The sequence below is a fragment of the Colossoma macropomum genome, unplaced genomic scaffold, assembly GCF_904425465.1.
Source record: "Colossoma macropomum unplaced genomic scaffold, Colossoma_macropomum, whole genome shotgun sequence".
Taxonomy (NCBI): domain Eukaryota; kingdom Metazoa; phylum Chordata; class Actinopteri; order Characiformes; family Serrasalmidae; genus Colossoma; species Colossoma macropomum.
In genome coordinates, this window is record NW_023494803.1 from 18,931,183 (window position 1) to 18,958,921 (window position 27,739).

General features: G+C 38.9%; 1 protein-coding gene across 7 annotated transcripts in view; it reads left to right on the plus strand.

The window, feature by feature from the left end:
* The window catches only part of LOC118824131 (signal-induced proliferation-associated 1-like protein 1), a 68,354-nt gene that overhangs the window by 32,448 nt on the left and 8,167 nt on the right, over positions 1–27,739 (plus strand). For 6 of the 7 annotated variants that reach the window (XM_036594090.1, XM_036594094.1, XM_036594092.1 and 3 more), the window contains exons 8-16: positions 5,136–5,715; positions 9,142–9,416; positions 10,509–10,778; positions 11,863–12,012; positions 15,454–15,584; positions 17,464–17,555; positions 17,649–18,070; positions 19,364–19,567; positions 25,346–25,505. In XM_036594090.1, the coding sequence (XP_036449983.1) occupies positions 5,136–5,715; positions 9,142–9,416; positions 10,509–10,778; positions 11,863–12,012; positions 15,454–15,584; positions 17,464–17,555; positions 17,649–18,070; positions 19,364–19,567; positions 25,346–25,505 (2,284 nt within the window). The remainder of the gene's footprint in view (positions 1–5,135; positions 5,716–9,141; positions 9,417–10,508; positions 10,779–11,862; positions 12,013–15,453; positions 15,585–17,463; positions 17,556–17,648; positions 18,071–19,363; positions 19,568–25,345; positions 25,506–27,739) is intronic. The other variant, XM_036594097.1, reaches the window with a different exon arrangement.

Below are 27,739 nucleotides of genomic sequence, written 5' to 3' on the forward strand. Positions count from 1 at the left end.
GTTGGACATTTCAGGCCTACCGCTACTGAAACGCGCTGCATGGCACGTACATGTGTCACTATGAGTTAGCCTATAAGGCAGTTCAGAAAGACACTATAGGCAATGTACAGTACAGTGTTTATATATGTGCTGTTCTGATAATGCTTGACTGAGAGATTGCCCCATGAGTTGGTGCCTAATGTGATGGAGGCGCTGATTCCAGTCCACATTGTTCTGCCTCACAGTTCTTCACATTTCCTGAAATTCTAATGTTTTTTTTCCCTATTAATCTTCTATTTTTGCTAAGGTTGGAGATGTAAAAAAGGGGTGAGTCTCAGTGCAGTTTTCCGCAAATAAATTAAAAATGGATTCAACACGTGTGCATGTACACATGCGAGCGCACACACATGCACCACTCCTGCACTTTCCTTTCCTCCTTTGCCTGCAGGCTGCTGAGATGGAATAGTCTGAAGAAGTTAGTGTGGCAGGACTCTCAAGGAGCAGCCCTACTACCCCCCTCCCACCCCTCCAACACATACACGCACACGCTCGTACAGTTTTTCACCAGTGCATCTAGCTCCCTGCTCACATTACTGCTCCGCTCTCTCCCATGCTGCACACACACCTGCTTTTGAGACTCTGCTTTGGCTCGCGTCACACTTTAACAGGGTTGATTTATTTGGAAGCACCCCTCCTCTTCCCCATTGAGCGTGAGAGTTGCACAAAGAGTGGCTTCTTCAGCTACAGTCACTCTTTTGGAATTTTTTTTTCTCTTCTTCTTGCATGTAGGTACTGAAGAACACACTGCCAGAAAGAAATCTGGATTTCATAGCCCCCCACAGGACACGATGGACCTAATTGGATTCTCATAAAGGGACAGGAGACTTTTTTTTTATAATCTTTATTTCATTTTTTTCTTCTCTTGACATCACCATGTAACTGTTCTTGGGAAGACAGCCAGGTTTTTTCCGACCATTTCACTGCGGTTGTCCATTTGGGATGCTCCGATCAATTTGTTCTTGTCCGGAATGAAGGAGAGGAGAAGAGGAAGCATGTTCTGAAATAACCCAGGAGTCAGCTTTAGCAGAAAGGAAAACAATTGTGTTCGCCTGCCAGCTACAATTGTCCTTGGCGTGGCTTCAGTCCTGTAGCTGCACACTGCTGTCCCTGAGGCATCACTTGTCCCTCTGAACCATCACTGGGCTCTTCCTGGAGGTGTGGATTAACCCGGACCTACTACAACTGGATATAAACCCTCTTTATTCCTTGTTTATTGTGTTGGCACACACTTTTTGTCAGCTGATCTCTCTCCAAGCAGTCTCCAAAGTGTTTGTATTTGTTGTAGTATTATCTTCTGCTCAAGAAAGTTTACCTTGATTCTGCTGAAAATTGAAAATGGGATGGGATAGCACCATCAGAAACTCATACAATGTGTACATTTTTGTTACTTAATTAAATAATTTAATATTAAGTAAACAACAATTAACAAAGAATTTTCTCTAAAGTGATGTAACTTTGCAGCTAGCAAATATTTTCATTTTTGTAATGAATATTAGCTTGAAATAGTTATTTTCATGGTATGTTGCATTAAAACGCTAAACCAAGGAGTCTTGCCAAATCTGGCAGCCATGAACAGGTTGCTGGCTCTATTTGAATGGCAGTGAGTCCTGTAGTGCAGGAAAAAAGAGGAAACACTGTCTTTTAACCATCCTAAAAGTTGACCAAAAATTAGTTGGCATTTTTGTCATTGGACAGGGAGTGCTGAAGGCTTTTACTCTGCTCAAAACCCGCTTTACAGAGGTGTCCTTATATAATGTCCTACTGTAGCGTGTATTTATAGGCAATTCCTTACATAAAACTAAAAGCAGGATGTTCTTGATAGCCTAAATGACCTTATCTGAAAATGCTACTAGCATTAAAAATATATGTAGGATATTTTTATAGCCTAAATCACATGTACACTTTTATACACTTAAAGTTAGGTGGAATTAACAGTAAAAACACGATAAAATATTGGAGAAAATGAAGTTACTATAGCAATAATATGCATGTGTCGAAGGAGTGTTTGATGGGTCAGATTATTAGAACACTGTAGTATGTGCTTCTGCTCTGGACAGCTATGTAGTCTGCATGCTCTTTTTATGCTTGGTAATAAATACAGATGAAAACATGGAGCAGTCGGAAACTTATTTGGACTGCCGCCTTGAATCAGAATGAGAGTCTCACAAGCTGTGCCAAATCTCTAAAGGGTCTAGAAAATGGCTTGATAAACATTTCTTTCCCCAGAGAAGTGTGTGGGGTCTAACGGTAGTAAATTTGTCGGTTATACGAGTAGCTCAGTTTTCGAATATTTCAATTATCGAATTTATCAAACGTTATTGAATATTTGTTGCAGCCTTAAAGTGATGCAGTATCCTGCTGTTATTTTTTCATTCCAGTTTTTCATTCTACCATGCAATCCTAATTATGCTATTATCATTTAGCAAAATCTTGATGTTTTAAAAATAATCGTAGATGTGTTGATGACCCGCTTGCTTTGTGATACTGGCAGCAGTGGTGGATGTTGATTTAGCATGACTGTCCTGACAGATAATCAGAGCCTTATTCAGAAGAGTGTTCAACACTGAACCCCTCTCTGCAATGCTAGGCTAGCTTGCCTGCAAATGACTAGCGCCCGTCTGAGTGCACATGTCAGTAACAGTAAAGTTCCTGAATGGCTGACTTGGCCTCATGGACCAAGTAGAGTGTCTTTAGTAGTAGGTCATGCTTTTCGTATTACGTTATAGCAACTGAGCTTTGCCTTGTCAAGTCTTACGATGTCAACTTCCCAGAGCGTACTTATCTTTCTGTACTACTGGTTTAGTACTTGGTAGCCAACTGATCTGCATAGTCTTTTTTCTTTGTCTAACAACTAATTTGGCTCGTGCATAGAGGTCCAAATAGTTTAGTCCTAACCTTACATGAGTTGAATCACTTGTCCTGGAGTTGGAAAATATGAAGCTGTGCAGGGCAGTGGGTTCTCATGGTTGGGACCAGAACCCACAGATGTAAACCCTTCGTTATCTTTTTTGTTGACTTGTGGTAGGAATTGTTGGCTATATTGCGAAACCTGACTAGTATATTTTTGCTGTGTCTTACTGCTTTGGCTCCCTGGGGGCAGTAGCTCAACTTAGATTGGAGATGGAACGGTTTGTAACCTAAGATAAACCCTGGCCACTGGAGAGCTCACACCCTCCTTTTGTATCATGGTCGAGAAAGGGCTTTGCCAGAACAATGGCTAAAGGAAAAGTCTCCACTTAAGAATGTTAGATTTCTTGCTTTCCCTCGCTCTGACCTCCCTAGCACTCCTTTCCAACTATCCTAAGGGAGAATCCACTCAACCTACTTCTTTTGTCCCGCTGTGAAGCATGCCACACAAGAAACCTGAGTAAATGGTCCTTGCAGTGTGTTGAAAGTAGGTACTCAAAATGTTATAGACATGCTGCCAGACCAGTCTTTAAAAATGTTTAATAGTTTTAAGAACTGTCATTGGATATGTTGTTGGATAAAGTAAGAACCAGCTTCCACATATATCATGTATTGTCTGATTATTTGACCGAGAGGAGCTTTACAAAACTTCTACTACAAATTTAATATTGATGCTTGCTAAATTCTGTGGTGAAACATGGGCTTGAACAACACCTCAGGCAGCATGCGATTCTCCAGTATTTGCCAAAATTACCCTAAAATAGCAATAACTTGCGAGCTTTTTTTCGCCATGCAATCAATTGAACATGAATGAATCATCCCTCAAGGTATAAAGATGAGAATTAGGAATGCACGGTGATATAGTTGATGATCAGCATGGGACAGATGTGACAGACTGATATTTCAAAGCGATATTTATTGGTATTTATTGTTCTCTGGAAGAGCCGAATTTCACCATTTTATAAATATTTGTGCATCAGCATTGGCACATATGTGGGTAGCAGCCCACAATTCCTGTATTAGTGCATCCCTAAAGAGAAGTGCTGTTTTCCTATTCATTTTTTCTATGCTGCATATTCGGTGGCACATTATTCATTTTAGTGTAACATGGAAAGAAAAAAAAAGACTTTGAAATGGGCAACAAGATAGAATCTTCTGCCAGTATTCCTGTTAATAATTGTTTTATGTTTTAATATTGACATATAAAGCATGAGATATGTGATAAAGTATGCCTACAATTATCTCAACTTCTACAAGTTGTTTACACAGTTTTCCAACTGAATTGAAAAGCCGTCTTCTGGCTGGGTTAGTTTTGCCAGGAGAGTTGTAAGATATTTGAAGTGGCCGATTTGTACAGGATAAAGTATCTGTGTAATGTCATCAGACAGCCTGAATTGAAATGCCATGTTGTCCAGACATTCATGTCATCATTAAGATTAAAATTAAACGGGGCCAAAAAACAAATGAATGCCAGATAGAATAGCATTAAGCTAGTAAAGTGCTCATTCAGCTTACCAAAGGCCACCCAATAAGACTGAAATTGCACTGCCGTGAGAGATACTTTGAGAATATTTTGCCCACCAAAACACAGAGGTGCTGTTGTCCATTTGGCAGGTTTTGTTATTAAATTACCATGATGTCAGTTTGAACAGAACTATTACTAAAGAATGTCTGGGTTGGTCAGATTACAGAAGGTATTTTGCTCCTGAATTATTACTTAGCAGACTTGTAAAAACTAGATTCGTAGTGGAATAACATCACAAATCTCGTTGGTAATCACTCAAATTACAGTGACACGAGTCCATTGCTAGGAGGGCTTAAGCTGCAATCATATTAATGATGCCCCTGAATTAAGGAATATTTCTACAATAGATTGCTTAATGAATGTCTTTAAAAACCTATTATTGTCTGCGTGTGCATGTCTGTTTTAAACCTTACAAAACTAAATTCTTAAAAATTATTATGAGAAACGTTAAATATTTTGGAAAGTATTCCAGTTATATGCTCAGAGTCCTTCCTCACTTTTTTCTAACCTTAATTTTATAATGCACATAATTATGTAAATTTGATTGATTGTACGTACAAAATAAATTGATGTATGCCGTGAATATATTTTATGGCATGTGTAAGCTTGCTTGCAAAACCCATTTGTTTTAAAATGCACAAAATCTTTCCTTTTTTGCCTGCAGTGTGGCAGTCAGTCGCTCAAGTGATGTGCCCTCTTTTGGTCCTCCCATCCCTAAAGACGTGACCTTACCCAAATCTACCGTCTTCAGAGATTTCCTCCTAACGAAGGTCATTAACGCAGAGAACGCAGCTCACAAATCGGACAAATTTGGTGCCATGGCGACTCGGACGCGCCAGGAGTACTTGCGGGACCTGGCAGAGCGCCACGTCACCAGCACCCCTGTTGAGTCTTCCGGAAAGTTCCCCTTCATCTCTCTGGCGCACAAGCGGAAGGAGAGGAGTCGGCCCTACGGGGGGGCGGAGCTCCGCAGTCTGGGTGCAATCACGTGGGCAGTGCATGTGGAGGACCAGATCGCAGGAGCTGAGAGGGAGGGCCTTCTGGCCATCTCTAATGAGTTTGTCATCATACTGGACCAGGAAGCCAAAGCTCTTGTGTTCAACTGCTCTGTGAGGGACGTGATTGGCTGGTCACTGGGTAGCCCCGCCTCAATGAAGATTTATTACGAACGCGGCGAAAGCGTCTCACTGCGATCCATCAACAACAACACGGAGGATTTCAGCGAGGTGGTCAAACGCCTGGAGGTCAGTCGGCTCCACCAAAGAGTAATTTAGATTAGATCCGACAGTGTACATCAGGGTTGTAAAAATGCATTGATGCATATTGTTCAGTAAATGTTCAGTAAAATGTGCTCTCATTTTCTGGCTAAAATAACATTCCCAGGCTATTTTCAAATATAAAAAACTCAAAAATTGTTTCTATTGTATATATTATAAATAGCTCTTTCATTCACATTTGTGTATTTAGTGTATTTTTAATAACCACACCAAAATAATCAAAACAAATCATCCTGAAGTTTGAGATTCGGTTCCTTAATCATATCATTTTGAGATCAGTATGGCTGGGCCAAAAAGCAATTTTACAAAATATAAATTAGCACATCATATATATATTTCACAGTTTCTACAAGAGACACAAGAAAAACAGTTCATAATCTCTGTCAGAGAATCAAAAACCTGCAGATTTGAGACCACTTGAAAACATCCTGTTTAATACACAGAATACAGCAAAAGAGAAGCAGAAAGAAAAGTCAAAAGTGCAAAAATGTAAAGTATAAGTAAAAAAAAATAATGGAATTTACTTCCTTGGATATCCAACGTTGGATATCTTGGCACAAACTGCGTCCTACATACTGTAATATGTTATTTTATTTTAGGTATCTGTTGTCAGCTTTTTTTCTGTTTTTCAAATTGAATTTTCAACTCGATGTAGCCAGAATTTCAGTTTCATTTCAGCCAAGGTTTTATTTTGGTGCATCACAAAGAAATGTTGGTATTTTCATTATTCACAATCATGGATATTTCATAGTAACGTGTTCTGTTTTAAACAAAATAAAAATAAAAGCTTGCCAATTTTTGAGAACGTACGTTACAGTAATGATAATGGTTCACTAGTTGGTTCATTCATTTTAATGCTGAGAGCGCCAAGCTTAAACACCACCACACACATAGTGCTGCTGTGAACATTTTTAGCAGAATGGGCTGTTACCCAGCGTCTGTGTACTTGAGTCACACTACCTAATGATGTGGACCGTAACCGTAATCTGTACAGTTTCATCATCACAGATTAAAAAAACAAAAAAAAACAAAAAAAAAAAAACATTGAGCCGGCTGCTACATGAGCTCTGTTTTTGGTGTAATTTCCCATCCCCATGTTTTGTAAGGCACTGATGACTTCGCTCTTTTGAAAATTATATGTTGTGATTTTATCAGTAGTGGTTTCAGAACAGTCACTCATCTGTCATGCTGTGATGTTCAGTTACGTTCACGTGTCTCACACCAGTCACGCAGACATCCTATCTGTCATTGAGTGCTTAAACAGGTTTCGTTGCTGCTGCACAGGTTTGATTGCTATTTACAGCTGAGCAGTAATAGTGTGGTTGATAAATATATACACACGCGTGCAAAGTGTTCTATCAGCAGTCTCGCACTGGTGCAGCTTAATGTCTCTGTGGTGTCATTTAATGCCCGTCTACACAGACCTTTTAATTAAAAGCTGTAGTATTCAATTTTGAAGGCCAACAGTACCATAGGACTACTTGTTTTTGTTAAAGTGTACATACTATCCCTTACATATTAAATAACCCCACTGTTTGCAGTAGGTCTTTACATGTATCAGATGGACTAGAATTACAATGCATCAGTTATGGGGGAGAATCATTTACAATAGGGTTTTTTGTGCCTCATTGGTCCCTAGTCTTAGACATAGCAGTATTGGAGGTTTTATTCATTTTCCACAAATTAAGCCTTTAATACTATTCTATAATACTAAAAGTATAAACAAATATAGACAAAAGTATTGGGACACACCTCCTAATTATTGAGTTTAGATGTTTCAGCCACATCCATTGCTGCAACAGTTGGGGTGGGCACTGGACTCTGGAGCAGTGGAAACGTATTCTGTGAGTGCTTCTTTATTTGGCAGTCTGATGGACGAGTCTGGGTTTGACGAATGCCAGCAGAATGTTACCTGTTTGGCGGAGGAGGGATAATGCTATGGGGTTGTTTTTCAGGGGTCCCATCTAGGCCCCTTAGTTCCTGTGAAGGGAAATCTTAATGCTTCAGCATACTAAGACATTGTACTGCTTTTGTATGCCTCCAACCTTGTGGGTTCCAGCATGACTGTGCCTCAGTGCAGAAAGCAAGATCCATAAAGGCATGAAAAGGGTGAGTTTGGCATGGAAGAACTTGACTGGCCTGCACAGAGCCCTGACCTCAACCCCATCAAACACCTTTGGGATGAAGTAGAAAAGAGATTGCGAGCCAGGCACCCTGGTCCAACATCAGTGTCTGACCTCACAAATGCTCTTCTGGATGGATGGGCAAACATTCACACAGACACACTCCAAAATCTTGCAGAAAGCTTCCAAGAAGAGTGGAAGCTGTTATAGCTGCAAATGGGGGGCCAACTCCATATTAATGCCTATAGATTTGGAATGGTATAACATAAAAGCTTCTGTGGGTGTAATGTGTAGGTGTCCCAGTACTTTTGCCCATATAGTGTAGAAGTATAACAAAGACTCATCTTTGACTCAACTGCAAATAAAAGGGCAATTCCACCAAATTTTTCATTCATGATTCAATGACTGAGATGTAAACAAAGTCATTGCGAGTAATGTGAAATGGTTTGTTGTAAAGATATTGAGCAGCTTGTAGATCTTTAAAGTCGTGGTGATAGGAACGAGGGGTTGCAATGTCTACAACACAAATATCTCAAACGCTCTTTCTTTGTTGGAATGTAAACCTGCAACCACACCATCCATTTGTGGATAACATTGGACACCTCTGATCTAGACTACTGACTGCTGTCTAAAATACATTCTGTATGAATGTTATTCATTTCATTAATATGTTTTTGACCAGTAAATATATACCCACTTGCAGAACCTCACACTCATTTTTGGATTGAACCACACCCACGTCCGTTTTGAAAGAAGAAAACAAGGGATCGGCATCCAAGTCAAGGTGTCGATATTGGTATTAATACCAAATATTTAGTACCAGAATATTTTTTACAATACTCAGCCCTGGTCCCAAATCTTTCCATTTCGAAAAAAAAAAATTGATGTTGAATAGTTGTTACTGGACTACTCACTTTTCCTGGGTGGGAAAACCAGTACATTATGGTTTTCTTAAGAGACAAGGAATTTTATCCTTTTTCAGTGATCCCTCTTATTGAACCAAGTGTCTGAGGGCAATGTCAGTGCTGTCTCATTCAACAAATCCTTTCTTTATTCTCATCTTTGAATACCAAAGATACCACAGTAATATCCAGTCTCAATCCGTACAGGAGTTCAAAATTATGACTAGCCTAGGAGATCAAAAGAATAAGTAACTATAAATATTAACAACTAGTTAATTTTCCAATGTTTTGAGGGAAGCCTCTGGCCATCTACCAGCAGCCCAAGCAGTGAAGGTTTTGTTTCTGACTTCTTTCCATTTGTTTTTCAGCTGGTGACCAAAGGCAGTCAGACTAAGGAGATGACCCTAAGGAGAAACGCTCTGGGCCAGCTGGGCTTCCATGTGAACTTTGAGGGCATTGTGGCTGAGGTGGAGCCATACGGCTATGCCTGGCAGGCAGGCCTGAGACAAGGCAGCCGATTGGTGGAGATTTGCAAGGTGGCTGTGGCAACACTTTCACACGAGCAGATGATTGACCTCCTGCGCACTTCTGTCACAGTTCGAGTGGTCATCATTCCTCCGCATGAGGACTCCACGCCACGCAGGTCAGCCTGTGGAGACTGTCTGGCGAAAAATCAGATTCGCACAATTTTCCCCTTACCTCAGATGTAGTCAATCAGCCAAGATATACTTGATGTCTTAAGGGCAACAGTACATGCAATTTTATAGACGGCAGTATGTCATACAGTGTTGGAAACGTCGATTTAAAATCACTGGCGTGTCTATTTGAAATCACTTACTTTAATTTGTGCTAATTGGTGGGGTATATTTATTTGTTAGCTACATTAGCTTTATAGCTCCAGTACAGAATTAAAGAAGCAAATTTCAGGCATGAAAGAGTACTGTACAAAAGTGATTGGCACCTGAGAAAATTTTTGTAAAAAGGAGTTTATCTGGGCAGTAAGAGTGTATTTTCCCAGAAAAGCAGACATATTAGAAAAAATGGAAATAACATTTAAAACAGTAGTAGTGGTTACTTTTCCAAACTCTTCCCGGAAGCCCAGTATTTACTTTGCATCCAATAACTGATTTATCTAAGTAATGCAATATTAAATTAAATCAGGTGTACTGCACATGAAATGTGACAAATATTTTAAAAACAAGTAATTCTTGTTGTGTGTATTTTTTTTTACTGAATCTTTGTTTGCATTTATTCTGGTGTTATTTTATTATTCTAGTTTTTATTGCTAACAAATTCACCTGATTTTTGCACAGTGCTTCTTGGCTGATCGACTCTATTTGGGGGGAAAGGGGAAAATTAATGTACATTTTTTTCACTTTGTAATCAGTTTGAGGTTGTGTGTACTGCATGACATGCTCTTTTCATTTGTGGTTTGAAGTTACGCGGTGCAGTTTTTGATCTGATAAAAGGCCTCAAACGGATACTGAGTAATATGATATGAATTTGCTCCAATAAATGGAAGGGACTCAATTTGAGAAAAAATCATGCATGACAAACTTTACAAACAAGTTTGTGAAAAGGCAATGAAAACTAGGACACACTACATATAGCATTACATTTGATTTATATTTATAGTGATATCGTGTCTGATTTGTCTGACAGTTGCAGTAGTTCCTGACTGTCTTTCTGTGGTTTGCTGTAACTCACTCATTGATTGTTTGCCTTTGTTCTAAAGAGGATGTTCAGAGATATACCACATGCCGCTGGTGGACTACAAAAACCACAAGGAGGGGATGCCCTACGAGTACAAGTTCCCCTTTCGCAACAATAACAACAAGTGGCCTCGGCCCAGCGCGGCTCCCCAGACTGCGGCTTCTGCTTCCCAGAACCGTAATGTAAACCTGGGGACGACCCTCAGCAAAGCCCAGCCTTCAGACTACGCGAACAGGGGTTCACTCATTCCACGCAGTGTGTCCAGCGACGGACGTCCATTGAACCCTAAAAGGTAGCTCCGAAAGGCTTATGACTAAGTACTGAGAGTTCAGTTAAATGATGGGTTCAGGAGTTTTTCAGCTTCAGTATCAGAGCATTAGAGGCTTCTTCAGTTTGGGTTGTAGTATGTGTGTCACACGCGTGTATTCGAAAGTTTAGAATCACTTACAATCTTAGCGATTCATGTTATATTATTTAGTAACAACACCAGAAGGTACATTTTTGCAAGGAATGATTTTGCAGAAGTTATTGAATGATACCATGATAATCTGCGTTTAGTAAATTCTTGTCAAGTTATCTGCCACTTCTCAAACGTTAGACTTCAAGATTTTATTATAACTTAATTCTTACTTTTACACAGCTTTCTCTGTTATTATGGAATCTAAATTCAAAATAATTCTGTCCTTACGGAAACAAGTGTGTGCGTGTGTGTGTGTGTGTGTGTCTAATGTAGTGTTTTATATACCAGTGGCAAAGAATTTCCATTGTATATAGACGAAGTGGACTCTTAAGATATTCTGAATTATCTGCAATACACCAAGGATGCACCGATATGGCAGATTGTCGGCTGATGCCAATGTCCGATATTTTTCATGTACTTTGCTGATGCTGTTACATACACATCTATAAAATGTTGAAACTGAGACTAAATACAGCTGAATTAACATTACAGGGAAATGTAACATTTATTTGTATAGGGTTACAAATGGTGTAAAATGAATAACATGCAGACACTTTTGTGCAGTAGCCTAGAATCACTTAAACATTCTGCTCGTTTGAAGTGCAGTAAATATCGATTTGAAATATTAGTCAAACATCGTCTGATGCCCGAAAAACTTATGGCTCAGTGTCTTGCATAGCTTCTTTACATGGGGAATCCATTATGGTGAAATACATACACCAAAGAAAACACTCACTCTTCAGTTGTAGATGAGCGGTTAATGTATAGTAATGACACTAAACCTTAAAGTTAATTGTAGCTGCCTTGAACTCTGCTCTACTCTTGGAATTATCATACTGTTTATTCTGGTCTTCTTGTAGTAATCTCTGTTCATTGTGGATCTGTAGTTGGCTGATATGATCCTGTTCTCTCTCAGGTACTCTCCAGGTTCTGATAACTATGCCCTGGCTTGTTCCATCGTGATGGGCCGTTCCCCCCACACTCGCAACTCCCCCAACAACCAGTCATACTCCAGCGACACCAGCTCGAGCTCCAGCCACTGGCGTCAGAAGTCTGCTCCAGATGCGTAAGTGCTAGGGATGCCTCTTATCCTTGACTATCTGCTGGTGCCAAATATCGATACCCAACTCTATGTAATATGCACACATATGAATGCATATTGTATGTATGCTATAAGGCCAAAAGTGTGTGGATGTTGTGATGTTTCAGCCACAACCATTGGTGCTAGCAGGTGAATAAAATCAAGCACATAGACATGCAATCTTTACAGACAAACACTGGCAGTAGACTGGTTCATACTGATGAGCTCAGTGATTTTAAACATGGCACTGTCATAGGATGACATTTTTACCACAAGTCAGTTAGTGAAATTTCTGCCGTGCTAGATCCGCCCTGGTAAACGGTAGGTGCTATTATTGTGAGATGGAAGTGTCTATGGGCAGCAACAGTTCAGCCACAAATTACTAGACAAAACTACAAACTCACAGAGTGGGGCTGCCAAGTGCTGAAGCACATAGTCTGTAAAAATTGACTATCCTTTGTTGCACTCCGACTGCCTCTAAAAGTAACATTTGCATAAGAGATGTGCATCAGGAGCTTTATGAAATTGTTTTCCATAAATAAGCAGCTGCACACAAACCTAAGATCACTATGTGCAATGCCAAACGTCGGCTTGAGTGGTGTAAAGCACGCAGACTCTGGAGCAGTGTTTTCTTTAGTGATGATTTGTGTTTCAGACCCTGACCTCACCCTTACTGAACACCTTTGGGGATGAATTGGAATGTTGATTGCAAGCCAGGCTTTCTCTTCCATTAACAGTGCCTGACTTCACAATTGTTCTTTTGTCTGAATGGGTGCAAATTCCCACAGACACACTCCAAAAAGTTTATCCAGAAAAGTCGAGGCTGTTGTAGCTGCAAAGGGGTCAATTCCATATTAATGCCCATGGTTTTGAAATGGGGGTGTTCAACAAGCTTAAATAGGTCTGATGGTGTTCACATACTTTTGGCCATATAGTGTATGTTTGTATGTGTATCTGGCATTGATTTGTTGTTGGGTTAGAACAAAATGTACTGCTTTGGATTGTCATAACTTTGCTGTACGGTTTGGGATTTTCCAATAATAGTCGATCATCAAGTGAGTGAGAGTAGGGAAACTTTTTTTTTTTTCCTTGTTAATTGAATTTTGTTGCATAGATTGACATTGAATGTCAATTGCTTATATACTTATTCATATACTTATTACACATACATTATATGTTACTTAAGTATTTTACCCTATATAATAATATATAATAATAAAAATATATGTAACAGTAACTATTCACCATCATCCATCCTAATAAGGAAAGATATTTGAAAAATAAATTACATAAATACAATCAAGAATAAGAGACACACATCCATGCAAGCTAACTTCAATACATACGACTTTAAAAAAAAATAAAAAAAAATCGATCACTTCACCTCAGATTCTCTGTGAAGCAGGGCGCAATTTCAAATGTCACAATTCTTAACTTCAGAGAAAAAAGATAAGAGACACTAGCAGGCACAACAGCTTTTTGTATGACCTTTTAAAACATGTCTTACTTTTTCCAAGTTAAAAAAAGCTCATCCCTTCCCTCTGCCAGTGATCATAAGACAGATGGGTGAAGTCTTTCCAGACATCTGGTTAAAAATGTGCAAAAGGCTAAGGAATCAGGCTGGGAATTGAGACTGTCTGGGTGCAGACCAGAGTGACCAAACAGAGTGACTAATGGACAGGGTTCAATAAGCTTATCCATTACTGATGAAAAGCGGTCAATTTTATAGATTGCCAGAAGGGAGTTCAACTGTACAAAGTGGATCAGAGTAGCGAATGCCTCATGGCATTTTATCACAGATATGATCAGCCTCTGGTTTTATTTTCACTAATTTGGCCATGCGGCACAAATTTCAGCTGAATTAAGCTTTGCTCTAAATGTACTAAAGAAGAGTGGATATAAAGTAAAACTGACCATTCGGTGCCTTTAAAGTGATGATTAATTTCAAATGTGCTATCCAGTGGTGTTTTAAGAGCACCTGAAGAAACCCTGGTAATGTGCAGTTTTACAGTACTGTATCTTCAGATGGTTTAAATAATCATAGTCATGAATGAATTGAATGGATGCGTGTATTCAGGAACTAGTGGACTTTTTTTTTATTGCCATTAACCTCAATCAAATGCTTTCTATAGCTCTCAATTAGCCCTGCATAGTGGTTTGGAGGTGTTTTGACTCATTTCTCTGAAATAAATAAATAAATAAAAAAAATAAAATAAAAAATGGGTTCATGTGTATTTTTAAGATATCTTACTTGAAGAGTTCAGATTCATATGCAAAAGAATTTTAATGGGAGTTCAGGACTCTGATTTGGTCATTGTGAAATACAAATTTGTGGTGTTTGAGTCATTTGGTGTGGATTTGTGGTGTTTTAGATCATAGTCCTGCTGCATGAGCTCCTTTAAGTTTTAGATCACAGACACCCTCCTTTTCTTCTGCTGAATCTCCTTATGCAGCTCTGAATTCATTGGTCTCTGATTGCAGACTGTCCTTAGGCCTGAGGCCCCAAAGCAGCTCCACACTGTTCATTATACTTCCTCCATTATGCTTCACAGTTGAGATGTTGGTATGCAGTGTTTTGGGTTTGGAAAACAATGCTGTATACATTTTGTGAGTTCACATTTTGGCTCATCTGTCCAGTTAAATACCAGTGGTCTTCAGCAAACTTGAAAGAGGCAGCAATGCTTTTTTTCCTCTTTGTCATGGAGTTTCTTCCCCTGCACTAATCTGTGAATGACACACACTGCAAGTGAAAACAGCAGCTGTACTGAATTCCTTCTATTTGTAATAACAGGGCAAATGAAAACTCACATCTGACCTCATTGTTTGTTTTATTGTTTTATTTCTGTATTTTTTATGGTTTGCATAGTTTTCAGTGATCTTGATTTAAACTATTTGCTCAGTAAAGATGTGACAGTATAAAGTCTTGTGAGATATTTGTTGAGTAAGACTGTTTGCGTTTTTATTATTAGAAGATACCACAGAGTGGTAGCAAATATGCCAAGAATATTTGTGTGTTATAGTTTGAATTCTGCCTTAAATGAAGCATTATTGTTTATATATAGGGCAAATAGAGGCCAAAATGAGTTTTAACTGGGTTCTGTTGGAACAGGATCACTGAATGTAAAGGAGAGCAAAGTGAGGCCATCAAAGGACCTAGAAAACACAATTTTATTTACATGTTTTGTTCATCACAATCTCGTTTTGCATCTCATGTCAGGATGGATGTATGATAAATGCTATTATTTATTTTGTGCAGTCACATAACCATTAAAATTGAATAGAATTTATTACATTTTTCGCATTCATGTGAATCAGGAGGAACACAAACTCACTTTCATCTTTAGAAAAGTTTCATGAAGGAGATGCCCTGATATTTCTGTAAGTCTGCTTTAAGTCCACTCTGTCTGCTTTTTCTTCCTTCTTTAGGTTTAATGCCAACCGCAACTCTCCACTAGTTGCTGAACGTCAGAATCTGAAAGATGGTGTACGGGTCCCTCCAAGCTGGGCCAGAGTGGTGGAGGGAGAAGGATCCAGTAGGAGCTCTGATAGGACATCAGGTAATTAGAAATACTGTCTAGTTTCTTTCCAGAATACATCTTCTGTTGCATTTGGTGTGTTATTTTTTTCATTTTTTTAATGAATGGAAATATTCTATGTTCTGTTTATTGTAGGGCGATTGTATATATTCTGAATGTTCTATATAATCTCACATTCTGCCTTATTTGTAACATATAAAAGTATTCAACCCCCTTAAGGCAACAGATTTGTCTGGATTACAAGTGCCACTTTGTGCAGTATTATATTTTATTTCAAAAGACTGACCCTCAAAATTAATTAATTAGCTTGCTCATGGGGACTTGGACCAGGATTTTTCTGTAAAGCTGCTTTGTGACCACACCTGTTGTAAAAAGCGCTATATAAATGAACTTTGACTTGGCTTAAAATGAGATTGATTATATAAAGAATAAAGATATTCTGTGATAAAACATACTTACAAACTTAAATGTGCTGTGGAAGCTCCTAGTTTGCACAAGCGAAAGATATTGCCCTAGCAAGGATGCAGTTGCCTTAAAATTGGCCTCTACCTGTGAATCTTTAAAAAAAAATTTCACCTTTTCTAGATAAGACTCCTTTAACTACTGTACCATTAGTCAGACTATGAATCTGTAAGAAAATTAAAAAGACCAAAAAAAAAAAATTGACACATAAGCGTTCTAAGAAAATTTGAGATAAAGATTTAGACAGGCGCAAAACTTCAATAAATGTAAGTTTTATTTGATGGTGATGCTGCATCCAAGAGAGCACAATTGGCCTCGCCTTCTCTGGGTGGGTAGGATGGCCCCTCCTTCTCCCCCATCACCCAACGCGATGCTAGTCAGCGCAGGCGTCTGTTAGCTGACGTAACAGATCTGGCGGTTGGCGCTTTCCTCCGAGCGCATTCAGCTGTCCAATGACGTTGTATGAGCGGCAGTTCGAAAAGATGCGGTGGCTGGCTTCACAGGTCTCGGAGGAAGCCTGTGTTAGCCTTCGCCCTCCTATCGTTGATAGTATCGTGCGATTGGGGGAGTCCTAACTAGCGGGTGGAATTGGCAACGACTAAATTGGGGAGAAAATTGGGTTAAAATCCCCCCAAAAAAAAAGGCTATAGACAAGCACAAGAAAAAGGAAAAGCCTACAAAATAATTTCCAAATTTCAAATGTTTGGATATCCCAGTGAGCACTGTTGGACCAACTGTGAGGAAATGTAAGCTGCATCACTGATCAGGCTCCAGACACTGCTAAGACAAGACCGTCCCTGTTCAAAGCGCTATGTGTGGCGCAAACCTAACACTGCCCATTCCACAACAAACACCATCCCAGTAGTGAAGTATGGGGGTGGCAGCATTGTGCTGTGGTAATGTTTTTCTTCAGTGGGGACTGGGCATCTTGTTAAAATTGAAGGACAGATGGATGGTGCAATATACAAGGAGATCCTGCAAGACAACCTGCTTAAGTCTGGTAAAGAACTAAAGCTTGAGAGAAATTCACCTTTGAGCAGGACAATGATCCCAAGCACAAGGCCTAGGCAACACAGGAGTGGTTGAACAGTAAAAAGGTAAATGTTCTACAATGTCCAAGTCAAAGTCCAGATCTCAATTCAGTCAAAAATCTGTGTCTTTATTTGAAAATTCAACCAACCTGAACAACCTGGAGCTAATCTGCCAGGAAGAACAGATGAAAATCACTCTCAAAAGTGTGCAAACTTACCCCTACAGACTAAAAGCTGTTGCTGTAGCAAAAAGTGGTTCTACCAAGTACTAGTCTGTAGAAATTACTTTAAGAAATTACTTTAAGAGCATATAGGTTTTCAGTGAAAATACTGCCTGGAACATTCTGTAAAAGTGTCTGCTCTGTAAACATTTATTTGTTTGCTGTTTCCTCTATCCTGTGATTTAGACCCACCTCCGACAAAAGCAAAGCCAGTTTTGACACACACTGATGCACACCATAAAGACCACAACACAACTCTGTACCCCAACAGCTCTAAGGTGGGTTTATGGAGCTTTCACGTGCATTTTCCAATCTATATGGGGATTAAACACTGCTCAATTCTGACAACTCTTCTCTCCAACACACTGCAGAATGATGTTTCATCCACCGGCCAATCCAGCAGCAACACACTCTCCAGCAATGCCTCAAGCTCCACCCACAGTGAGGAAAAGTGGTACGATATTGGTGGGAGGCCTGCCGTTCAGCCGGAGTTGGACCTTAATGGGTTTGCGGTGGGTTACCTACAAGGGGCTTCCAGTGACAGTGGCATCGACGCCTCGCCCTACGGACCCACAACCAGGAGCTCAGACTCTGTCCTGGTCAGCATCATCTCCAAGCCCAAAGAGAAAGCCTCTGCTCACTGGATTGAAATCAGTGATCGGGCAGCTCCAGAGATTCCTTCTGAAACTTCAGAGTCTCCTGTTCCCACAGACATCACTGAAAACCAGTCTAAAAGCCCCCTGGGTCCAGACACCAGTTCCCAGACGCTCAGTGATGTAGCTTCCCACTCCAGGTACACATTCATGTATCCACTTATAAAAAATTGAGCCCATATTCTTTCGTAATGTATGATATAACACATGAGGTTAATGTCTGTACTTAAGGAATATTATAGAACACCTTTACTCTCATTGTGCAAATACAAAGAAATCTGGTTTGCAACTCCCTGAGCGTGATTATGGAAGAAAGAAATTCCTTCTCTCCAGTACAGTTCTAGAGACTTGTAGCATCTATGCCAAGGCGTTCTGGTGGCTTGTGTTGGCCTAACACCTTATTAAGCCACTCTGTTGGTTTTGATTTTTCTTTTACATAATAATACATCAGCAGTACCAACAGTAGTGTAAGATTGTAACTTTATAATGTCATATTTATTGACTCTTATATTGATATCAGGCACTGTAGACACAAGCATTCCTAAATGTTGATATTGAGTTTGAGATCCAGTATTTCATTGTTTTATGAAGTACTAAATGAGGACTTGGAAATTTTGGAAAAAAGTGTTGCCCTTTCCTTCCTACATATCACCCACCATGCGACACGAACTCTGCATAGGCACTGTGGTTAGGACATTTTTATGCTTAACAAGCACTAGCTTGCTCTTGGCAGGATGTGCATGCTTCCTCTGTCTCTGAGAGAGGACAGACCGCACAAATCGCTCAGGAATGTGCGGCATGAGAGAATCTCATCTTCTGAAACTCTCCTGAACTCCAGTGACCTCAGTAGCTGTGCATCTGTCGGCTGAAAAAAAGAGAAGTGGTGTTTGAGCGTTTAAGGGTCAATAGCAGTTTCACTTTTGTTCTTGAAGCTTTGCTCTCCATCTCTGACCATTGACCTTTAGGGGTGCACAGTATATTGTTTGTTAATGCGAATCACAGTATTGGATTTTGCAATACAGATATCGCAGAAGCCTAGAGTACACACGAGGCCTTTTTACAATTTTTTTGCTGTGAGCACCTTGGCCAATCATTATACAGTACTGCGCAATAGTCAGAGATTATATATATATATATATATATATATATATATATATATATATATATATATATATATAAAATTAAATACTGACATATTTGATATTATACTTTGTGTTGGTTTAATAGGCACTTAGCCAGCCTTTAACTGTCTTATCAACAGTTCACCAGTGTGTTTTATTATGCTGTATAATCAAAGTATAGTGTTTTTCGCCTTATAAACAGTCAGTTTCAAAGAACGTTGCTGTGGTCTGTCTGCTTTATAGAACAAAAGAGAGTGAATACATTGATGCGCTTAGTCACCCTCTCTCTCTTTCTCTCTCAATCTCTGAAAGCACTCTGAGTTCAGCTCACTCAGGCAGTCCACTGAGCTCCACCCAGGAGGAGTCAGCCCCCTCTGCCTCGTCACCCACCCATACCTCTCTCTCGCCTGGACCCAAGAGCTTCTACCCTCGCCAAGGAGCCACCAGCAAGTACCTCATTGGCTGGAAGAAACCTGGGAGCACAATCAACTCTGTCGATTTTGGGAACAGTCGCAAGTAAGTCTGAAATGATTGGCCAAGCCTAGTCAGAGTGAGACTGCAATTTGGAATCTCCCTGTAGGGCAGTGGTTCTCAGAGTCCTGAGAACCAAGTGCATTACACATTTCTGTGGTTTCCCTGCACTTCCCCAGCTGACCCAGCTTGTGAACGGCTTGAAAATGACCTGAAGAGTTGAACCAGATGAGTGAGAGCTGGTGTCAGCGATGCAGGACGTGGGTGTCGTGAGGGTGCTGCAGCATCCCTTTTTGTAATGGTTGTTCTGTTCTGCAGCTACTAAATACTACTAATAATAATCAAATAAAAGAACTTTAAAATGTTGTATCTTTAATGTAGAATAGACCTGTATATGCCTGAGTTTGTATTTTGTTTTATGTATTATTTTGGTTTTCAAAAGCTGCATCATCATATTCATCATTGTCATGTGTGGTTATGCAGTCATGCGGTTCCTTGACTGACCTTTCGCTAAACCATAATTACGCATCGTCCAAACATAGTTTAGCAGCTGTAAGTAGACACCTCTGACAAGCACTTACTTCGGAAGACACAGAGAACAAGTCTGCAAGGTGTGCTAACTAGCAAGACTGCCTAGCTAACTATATGTAGTTAAAACAAATTATGAAATTAAATGAATATGAGGCCATAAGTAGAAAAAGCTAGATGCATTTTAGCAGGCAGTAACTCTGTAGCACTTTTTGCTAGCCAGCTCAGCTAACTGAAACTATTCGACAAGCCTCAATTCATGTTATCATATAATCATACATTTATCTGTCTTGCAGTACAGGAACTGTTCTGTTCTTTTATTTTCCTGTAATCCACATGGAATGCTAATGTACCCTTCTAGTGGCATTAGACTGCTGAGAAATCATATTGTTATGTATGTAGCCTTCAGATGTATGCTGCAAACCTTTTAATCTGTTCCTTTCTAAAGATTTGGATGTACTGCTCCATAAACACTACAATTTTCAGAGAGTAAATTCCTACCATTGCCATTATAAACTCCACGGTTGAAATGCGAGGCTGGAAAGCTTGTCATGCATAGCTACAGTAACCAAGAGGACGGGGCTTCTCTGACTCCTCATTATAGCATTATCATTATCCTATATCTTCTAGTCATGAGTAGATGGGTGACACTTTACTGAAGGGCGGCATTTGTGAGACCCCCGACACCCACGTGAGCCTTGTGACACCTGATTTATAGGTTTATTCCATCAAGCCTGCTTAGGAGCCATTCATACACTGTGTCTGTTAGCTCGTTTTTAAGCCCGATTTGGTTGTAGCTGATTGAATTTCATACTCAGATTTCAGCTTTATCAGCCATCGTTTGATATGCAGTGTGAGGAGGGTAGCGATGCCTGCATAACTGCCCAAACGAGCTTCTATTGATCAGTCAGATGATCAGATGGATTTCTAACGTCTGATATTTTGGTCGTTTGTCTTGTAGTTTGAGCAGCCTCACCAGGGCCAGATTTAGTGATTCCGGGGCAAAAGACAGGAATGGGGCACTAAAAATACACATTTTTAAGTTGGTTAAGGCTATGGGCTCCCAAGTGACGTCTAATATTTTTCATTTTGAGAATATTATTAGAGTATTTAACTTATTTCTGGACTTCTTTACTTAAGTAATTTTATTAGGTGAAATTATATCACTGTATTGGCAGATTGTTTTGCTTGTTTTAAGAAATAACACTTGAAACAAACATGCCAATGTAATGAAAGAATTCTGGCTCCCAAATGGCTTTTTATTAGACATATGATGCGTTGTTTGGGTACAGGAGCCAGTATTTAAATTTCTTGTGTAGTGCACCATGTAGAGATCAGTGAGCCATTTGAGATTGAGCCAATGTTTTTGCTTGGTACTCGTGTTGTTATGAATGAAACAGCTTTCTTTGGAAATTGTCCGTATACAGAGCTCTCTGTAGAGGCTGTGTTTCATGTGCAGCGTGAGCACCCACGTTACAGTCAGACCGAGCGTTTCTGTACAGTCTGAGCGTGTACACTTACTGAGCACTTTATCAGGAACACCTGTACACCTGCTCATTCATGCAGGTATTTAATCAGCCAATCGTATAAAACTGCATAAAATCATGCAGATATGGGAAAATCATACAGATTTTTGTGGATTCCATGCTGCAAAGATTTGAGGCTGTTTTGAGAGCAAAGGAAGGCCATACCCAGTATTTGTATACTATTCCTAATAAAGTGCTGGGTGAGTGTGTATTATAGGCTTTTAAACGTGCGGTGAGAGTTGTCACCAAAGAACAAGATTTCTAAAATTGCAGTGTATGTCTGGCTTTAGTCAGATATTGATGTCACTTTACCCCAGAGAGTGATATAACAACTGATGTTTGTTGTAATAAGACTTTCTAAGTGTTTATAGAAGTATGTGTCAGTTGTTTTGAAAGGCTTATGTAGGTGCCATGTAGCCTTATGAACGCTGCCCTACAGTAAAGTGTTTCCTTTTCTGAAGACATGCTCTGCTTGATGTAAATTATCCAAATGATTCACTTGAATAGGGAAAAAGTGGCATAGTGTTTAGCAGGACATCAGGCTGCATATAATAAATACTTAAAATTTCAGCACCTCCAATTTGACACCTTCTCACATATCAGATATGAACAATATATCATCATTTTTGTGATATTGCCCTCACAATGCTCAATGTAGAAGGCTGCATATGAGCTCTATAACCAACCCCAATAGTTTTTACTATGTACTGTAAACATCACAATCCTAGATGCAGGTTTCTATGGTGTGTTGAGGAATCAAGATGTTCATGTAGTCCAAGAAAAGTAGATTATTTTAATTAAGATAATGTAGGCCAGTCACAACTGATATCATGCAGCAATCATTGCATGAGGAAAATCAGCAAGAATTTCCCTCTGATGGAATCTGGTATGTGACAGCGTAGAGTCTTCAGGACCCCTTGGCTCTAATTATTACGAGAGTGAGAGTCAGTGATGGAAATAAGGTATATGCATTCAGGGCACTTCAGCTGTTGCATGTGTAGCTGCTTCAGTCTTCTCACAGATGAGAATCCAACCTCAGAGGCAGAGGGCAAATAAGTAACACTTTACACAATTTATTGCCTGACGTATGGGTTAAACTATCTTAGTATAGGTTAAATTATCAGGCTTTACATATGAAGAAGAGTCCGATGGGCATCAACATTGACTTATGAATGGGAATGCTGTAGTCTCAAGTTTAGCTAAAGCTGTGATGTTTCCATCTAGTGGTCAGATGGGTCATTGCATTGTTTGGCAGCCGAAAACATGAGCGTCTTTAATAAGATTATATTTGTGTAACTTGATAGATTTTAGTTGTGGTTCACTGGATCCAAACCTGTAGAATGGTCAGTGTTTAGCTGTTACATTTGCTATATTCACTGACATGCTAAGGATCATTACTTCTCAGTCAGTTTAGAGTGATTTAGTGTGGGCTTTGAACATCTGAGCCAACATTCATTAAGATTTTTTTTTATAAGTTGTCCAAAATGAAGTGGCTCAAATTTGTCAGTGACTCCTGTATTTGCACAAATGAATCAAATATACTTTAGATTAGTCATAGTTCTACTAGAAGCTGACTTCTTAATTAAACCATTTAATAACAGCTAGAAAAGTCACTTCTTTTCATTAGATTTTTATCAAACTGCTGATGCACTCCCTGCTCTTTCTGCTTATTCTGGATGAACTAGACCAACCAGATTTTTATTAAAATAATGTATGCCAGTAGATATAACAGTTGATTTAATGATATTTTTTATTAAAAAATGATGTGTTTGAAATGTGGGATATTATTACATTAGATTATTTTTTAATGTCCCTGTTTATTCATTTTCATGATTTTATTCTTATTATCTATAGATTTTGTGGTGCTTTTACTGACTGTTGGTCTTTTCTGTTGTGAGAATTTTTTCTAACGTTTTCTTCAGCTCAGTTTGAATTGAGTGGGACTAAATTTGGCACAGGTGAAACGAGATTTCAAGTACCAGTAAGAGTTAGCATTACGTATACGTCATCTATTTGCGTTCCTCTCCCTCACATAAAGTGACTGCTCTCCCGCTGCTCTCCCAGCCAAAACTCCCAGCAAGCTATTTAAGCTTTTTTAAATTTAATGACAGCTAGCAGTCCACCTTAACTGTAGAAAGATGATATCTCCAACATCAAGGCTTACTGTGTCACAGTTATACTTTACAGGTGTGTTGTACAATAAGGCACATGAGAAATTTCTCCACAGTGTCCACAAATGTGACAGTGCTGACTCATAAACTGAAACTTGGGTGACCTCAGTTTCAGAAGCACAGCCCAGCAGTTTGCTAGTTAGCTATAAGTTACGGATATGACCTTAGTGTTACTGAGAGCTCAAATCAGACAAGAAACAACCATGGTCTACCCACTATAAGATGAAAGCCTCAGTTCTTGAACATTAACTGCAAAATGTGATTAGATCTCTAAAATGACCCTTAGACAGCTTGTTCTCTGTTTTGCACTTTTTATTTACCGTTCAAAGAGCGGTCGAGAAGAGTGGTCTGTTTTTCAAATCAAATGGGCTAAACCACACCGATCCTGCCTGCTGTGTATAACACTTCTAGCATAATTGGTGGAGTCGCTCAGCATGCCACTGGCACTAGGTTGTTTACGTTGCCTTGGAGATGCTATTGTTCATTATTATGCACTTTTGCAATTTGACATGCCTGCACAGTTGTGAGCAGGCAGCAACTTGAAGTTGTAGAGTATTTATCTACTATTGTACTAATTGTGTGTGTGTGTGTGTGTGTTTATATGTGTGTATATATATTTTGTGTGTGTATAAAGATATATATGGAGTCCGGTTCCATTGACTTACATTAAAAGTAATGTAATTTTTTCGTTCTCGTGTACAGTTATCAGTTTGTAGATACCACGTTTTGTTCTGACAACAGCGATATATATATATATATATATATATATATATATATATTCGAGATATTAAACAAGGGTATAACTTTCCACTGCGTAACTTTACTGTTAAAATATTTATACTTGCTTTAAGTAAAAAAAATTGGCTGCTTTTTGGCTCAGAACCATCTTACACCTCTACAAACAATTCCCTCTCTGCACTTCAAACTGCTTGGGTTATAGGCCCTCAAACTGCTTCTGTTCCCTCAAAGCATCTAGCAGTTGCCCAGGGAAGCAGTTCAGCTGTAATGAAATTGCAGCATCAATTTAAACAGTGCGTGGCAACTGCAGATTTTGAAAATATATCAATAAAATCTAAAATAAAATTCCTTACAATCTAAGGAACTAAAACAAGCACACAGGTCTTTACTGCTCAAATTATTTGTATATATACTGTAATAATTTGTATTATATACTGATTTTTTTTTTTCTTCATTTTATTTTTGTTTAATTCTTTTTAGCAGTTGCAGTTCTGAAATGTGGGGGTGCTGCAGCCCCGACTTCCCATGTTCCTGGTAGAGGATGATTGTAGTGGCTTGCAACATTTCTCATTAGGGATAAATACTATTTGTTAGTAACCACACAATGTACCATAAATCCATATACTGGACCCTTCCCTGGCTCTGCAGAACATTTACTGCTACTTCACTCTGCTGTTCCAGGTTCAACAGCCATACAGGACATTGCGGTTATTGATTTGTTCACTTTAGTGCCCGCCAGAACCCTCCAGTACGCTAGCAACATTTTTTCTTGCCCTTCATCAGCCTGATAACGCCAATGAAAAGCTTGCAGTGCTGTTAATAAGTGGCCTTTTGCTTTGTTTTCCTCTTCCCTGATTCAGGCGGCATCAAAGTGATGGGCATTTGGGTGGGCAGCCCCAGCTGCGGGCCACAATGAGGGTGACCCAGTCCCCTCAACACGCTCCTAAATCCACCGTAGAGGAGGACCTAAAGAAACTCATCACGCTAGACAGCCCTCCACCCACCTGCAGCAAAGCTAAGGTACTGCAGCAGACACAACTAGCTCACCCCGTCACCTTCACCAGGGTGAAGCATGTATGAAATGGATATTCGGGCACTATAAATGCCAGTATAGATCTATTTCTTGTAGGATTTCCTGATGGCACCGGAAAAAAAAATTAGAGCTTAATTAACATATTTGATTTTTTACTTTAATCTCTTTATCAATACTAAACTCTTCAAAAAAAAAAGCACAGAAGTATTCATTCAAAATCAGCTTCTGTTTTTCAGTTTGTTATTGTTTGACCGTTTCTTTGCAGATATGCCTTCAAAATGCCTTTATACTTCTGATCCCCTCAATAAATACAAGCTCACTGACAGCAGAAAGAAAAGCGGCTACAGACTTTGATGTTTCTGCCTCTGTGCTTTACAGTACTCTTAGAGCAGTTAGTTTACAGTTCTTCTCCAGGCTTTTTCTATGCAAAGAGTCTATCTATCATTGATGTTGTGCTAAAAGTGTTTTTCTCTGAAACAAAGATCATTTTGTTAAACATTTTGTGAAGTAACCTAAAGAAGTTCTTTGGAGCTTGCCAGTGGTTAAACTTTTGTAACTTCTGCTGTTCTAATTTCCTGTTTCTGTACATGTAGTGCATGTTTGTGTTTGTTCTCAATAGCTTGTCTAGAGAAAGTCCTCGTATTTGGATGTGATCTATCTGTATAACCAGCTACCCGTGATTAAGTGGTTTATTGCGACATCCTTTGCAGTTCTGACACATATTATTTACGTATGCATTGCTATTGAATAAAATACTAGTGATTCTACATCATCAGGCCTGTAGAATCATTTAAATTTGATTTGCTCATTTTTAATCATACTGCACATACTGCCATTATTTTTGTGTGTATCATTTTGTGTTAATTTTGTTTGTTCTGTTTTGTGCAAATGCATTTAATTTGTTAATGCATGACATCATCAAAAGTTACTGCTAATCTGGGAACTAAATTCACTGTTGTAGTGGTGTGTGGACACTGGGGATGCATAATGATATCTGAATCATATTGCCATTGGCAGATAATTACTAGAAAAATAAAATGATCAGAAACAAAATGACCACTATTTAAAATTTTTCAAATTTTATTGTATTCCAGTAGCAGATTGTTCAGAGGGCGATGCTGAGTTACTGTGCTAAAATATCTGTGCTTTGTTCATTTTACTGCATTTGTAATCCTATAGAATTAAAGGTTTTTAAAGTTTTTAAAAGTGTGTATCTGTAATGCTAATTCTAAGTAGCTGTTGCCCCACTGTCTGCATTTTGTAAATGTTTATGTATCAGCATTGACAGATGTACATTAAAAAATACTGGATATTTGCATCGGTCAACATGCATCACTAGTTTACACAGATACATGCTATATACCCACCTATGAAGAGAGTGATTTTAATATATATTATTAATATATTTTAATATATTAATATATATTTCCAAACCATTAAATAGAACATTAAATAGAAATGTTCACTTTTCACAACACATATTTAAGAGAAAATGTCAAATAGGTCAGTTTTTAGTATTTAGTGTGACCACCCTTTTCTTTTATTACAGCTTCTGTAATAAGAATAAGAAAGAAGTATGCATGAATATTTTTCCACACCTCCAACACATTCAGTGATGTTGAGGTCTGGACTCTGCGATGGACAGTTCACTGTTCTGAAATCACCAGCAGCTTCCTTGTTTGATTAGCAAATTTTCTTCTTTTTTGTTTATTTCCTGGCAGCTACATATCTGTTGAGTTGTCTTTTCACAGTGGAAGGATGGACAGAAACACCTGTGGATTTTTTTAGATCTCAAGCAAGAGTGGAACTTGATTTATTTTTTTCCTCCACTCTCTGAAAGGTCAAAGTTTTAAGTATGTTTATCTGATGCTGACAGTTTTGGTGGACTGCCAGGTCTTGTAATGTTGTTAGGGGTCCCACTTTTTCGTATACTATTTTTTGAGCTATAGTTTTGGAAACTGTTTTAGAAACTTTTCACTAAATTTTCTTTGATGTTGTCCTTATTTATGCAAGTGAAATCTCCTCAGAAGTATCTCCTGAAAAATGAATAACTCATATTTAATGACTGTTTTGACTGGAAATTAAATAAAATATGTGGTGGCCTCTGACAGTATTGTGTAAATTAATACACTTAGGTAAAATAACAAAGTTGCCATAGTTATATCTTTTTCCAGCTTGTTTTACACAAGACCTTTTGGGCAGATTTAGGTTGTTTAGTTAT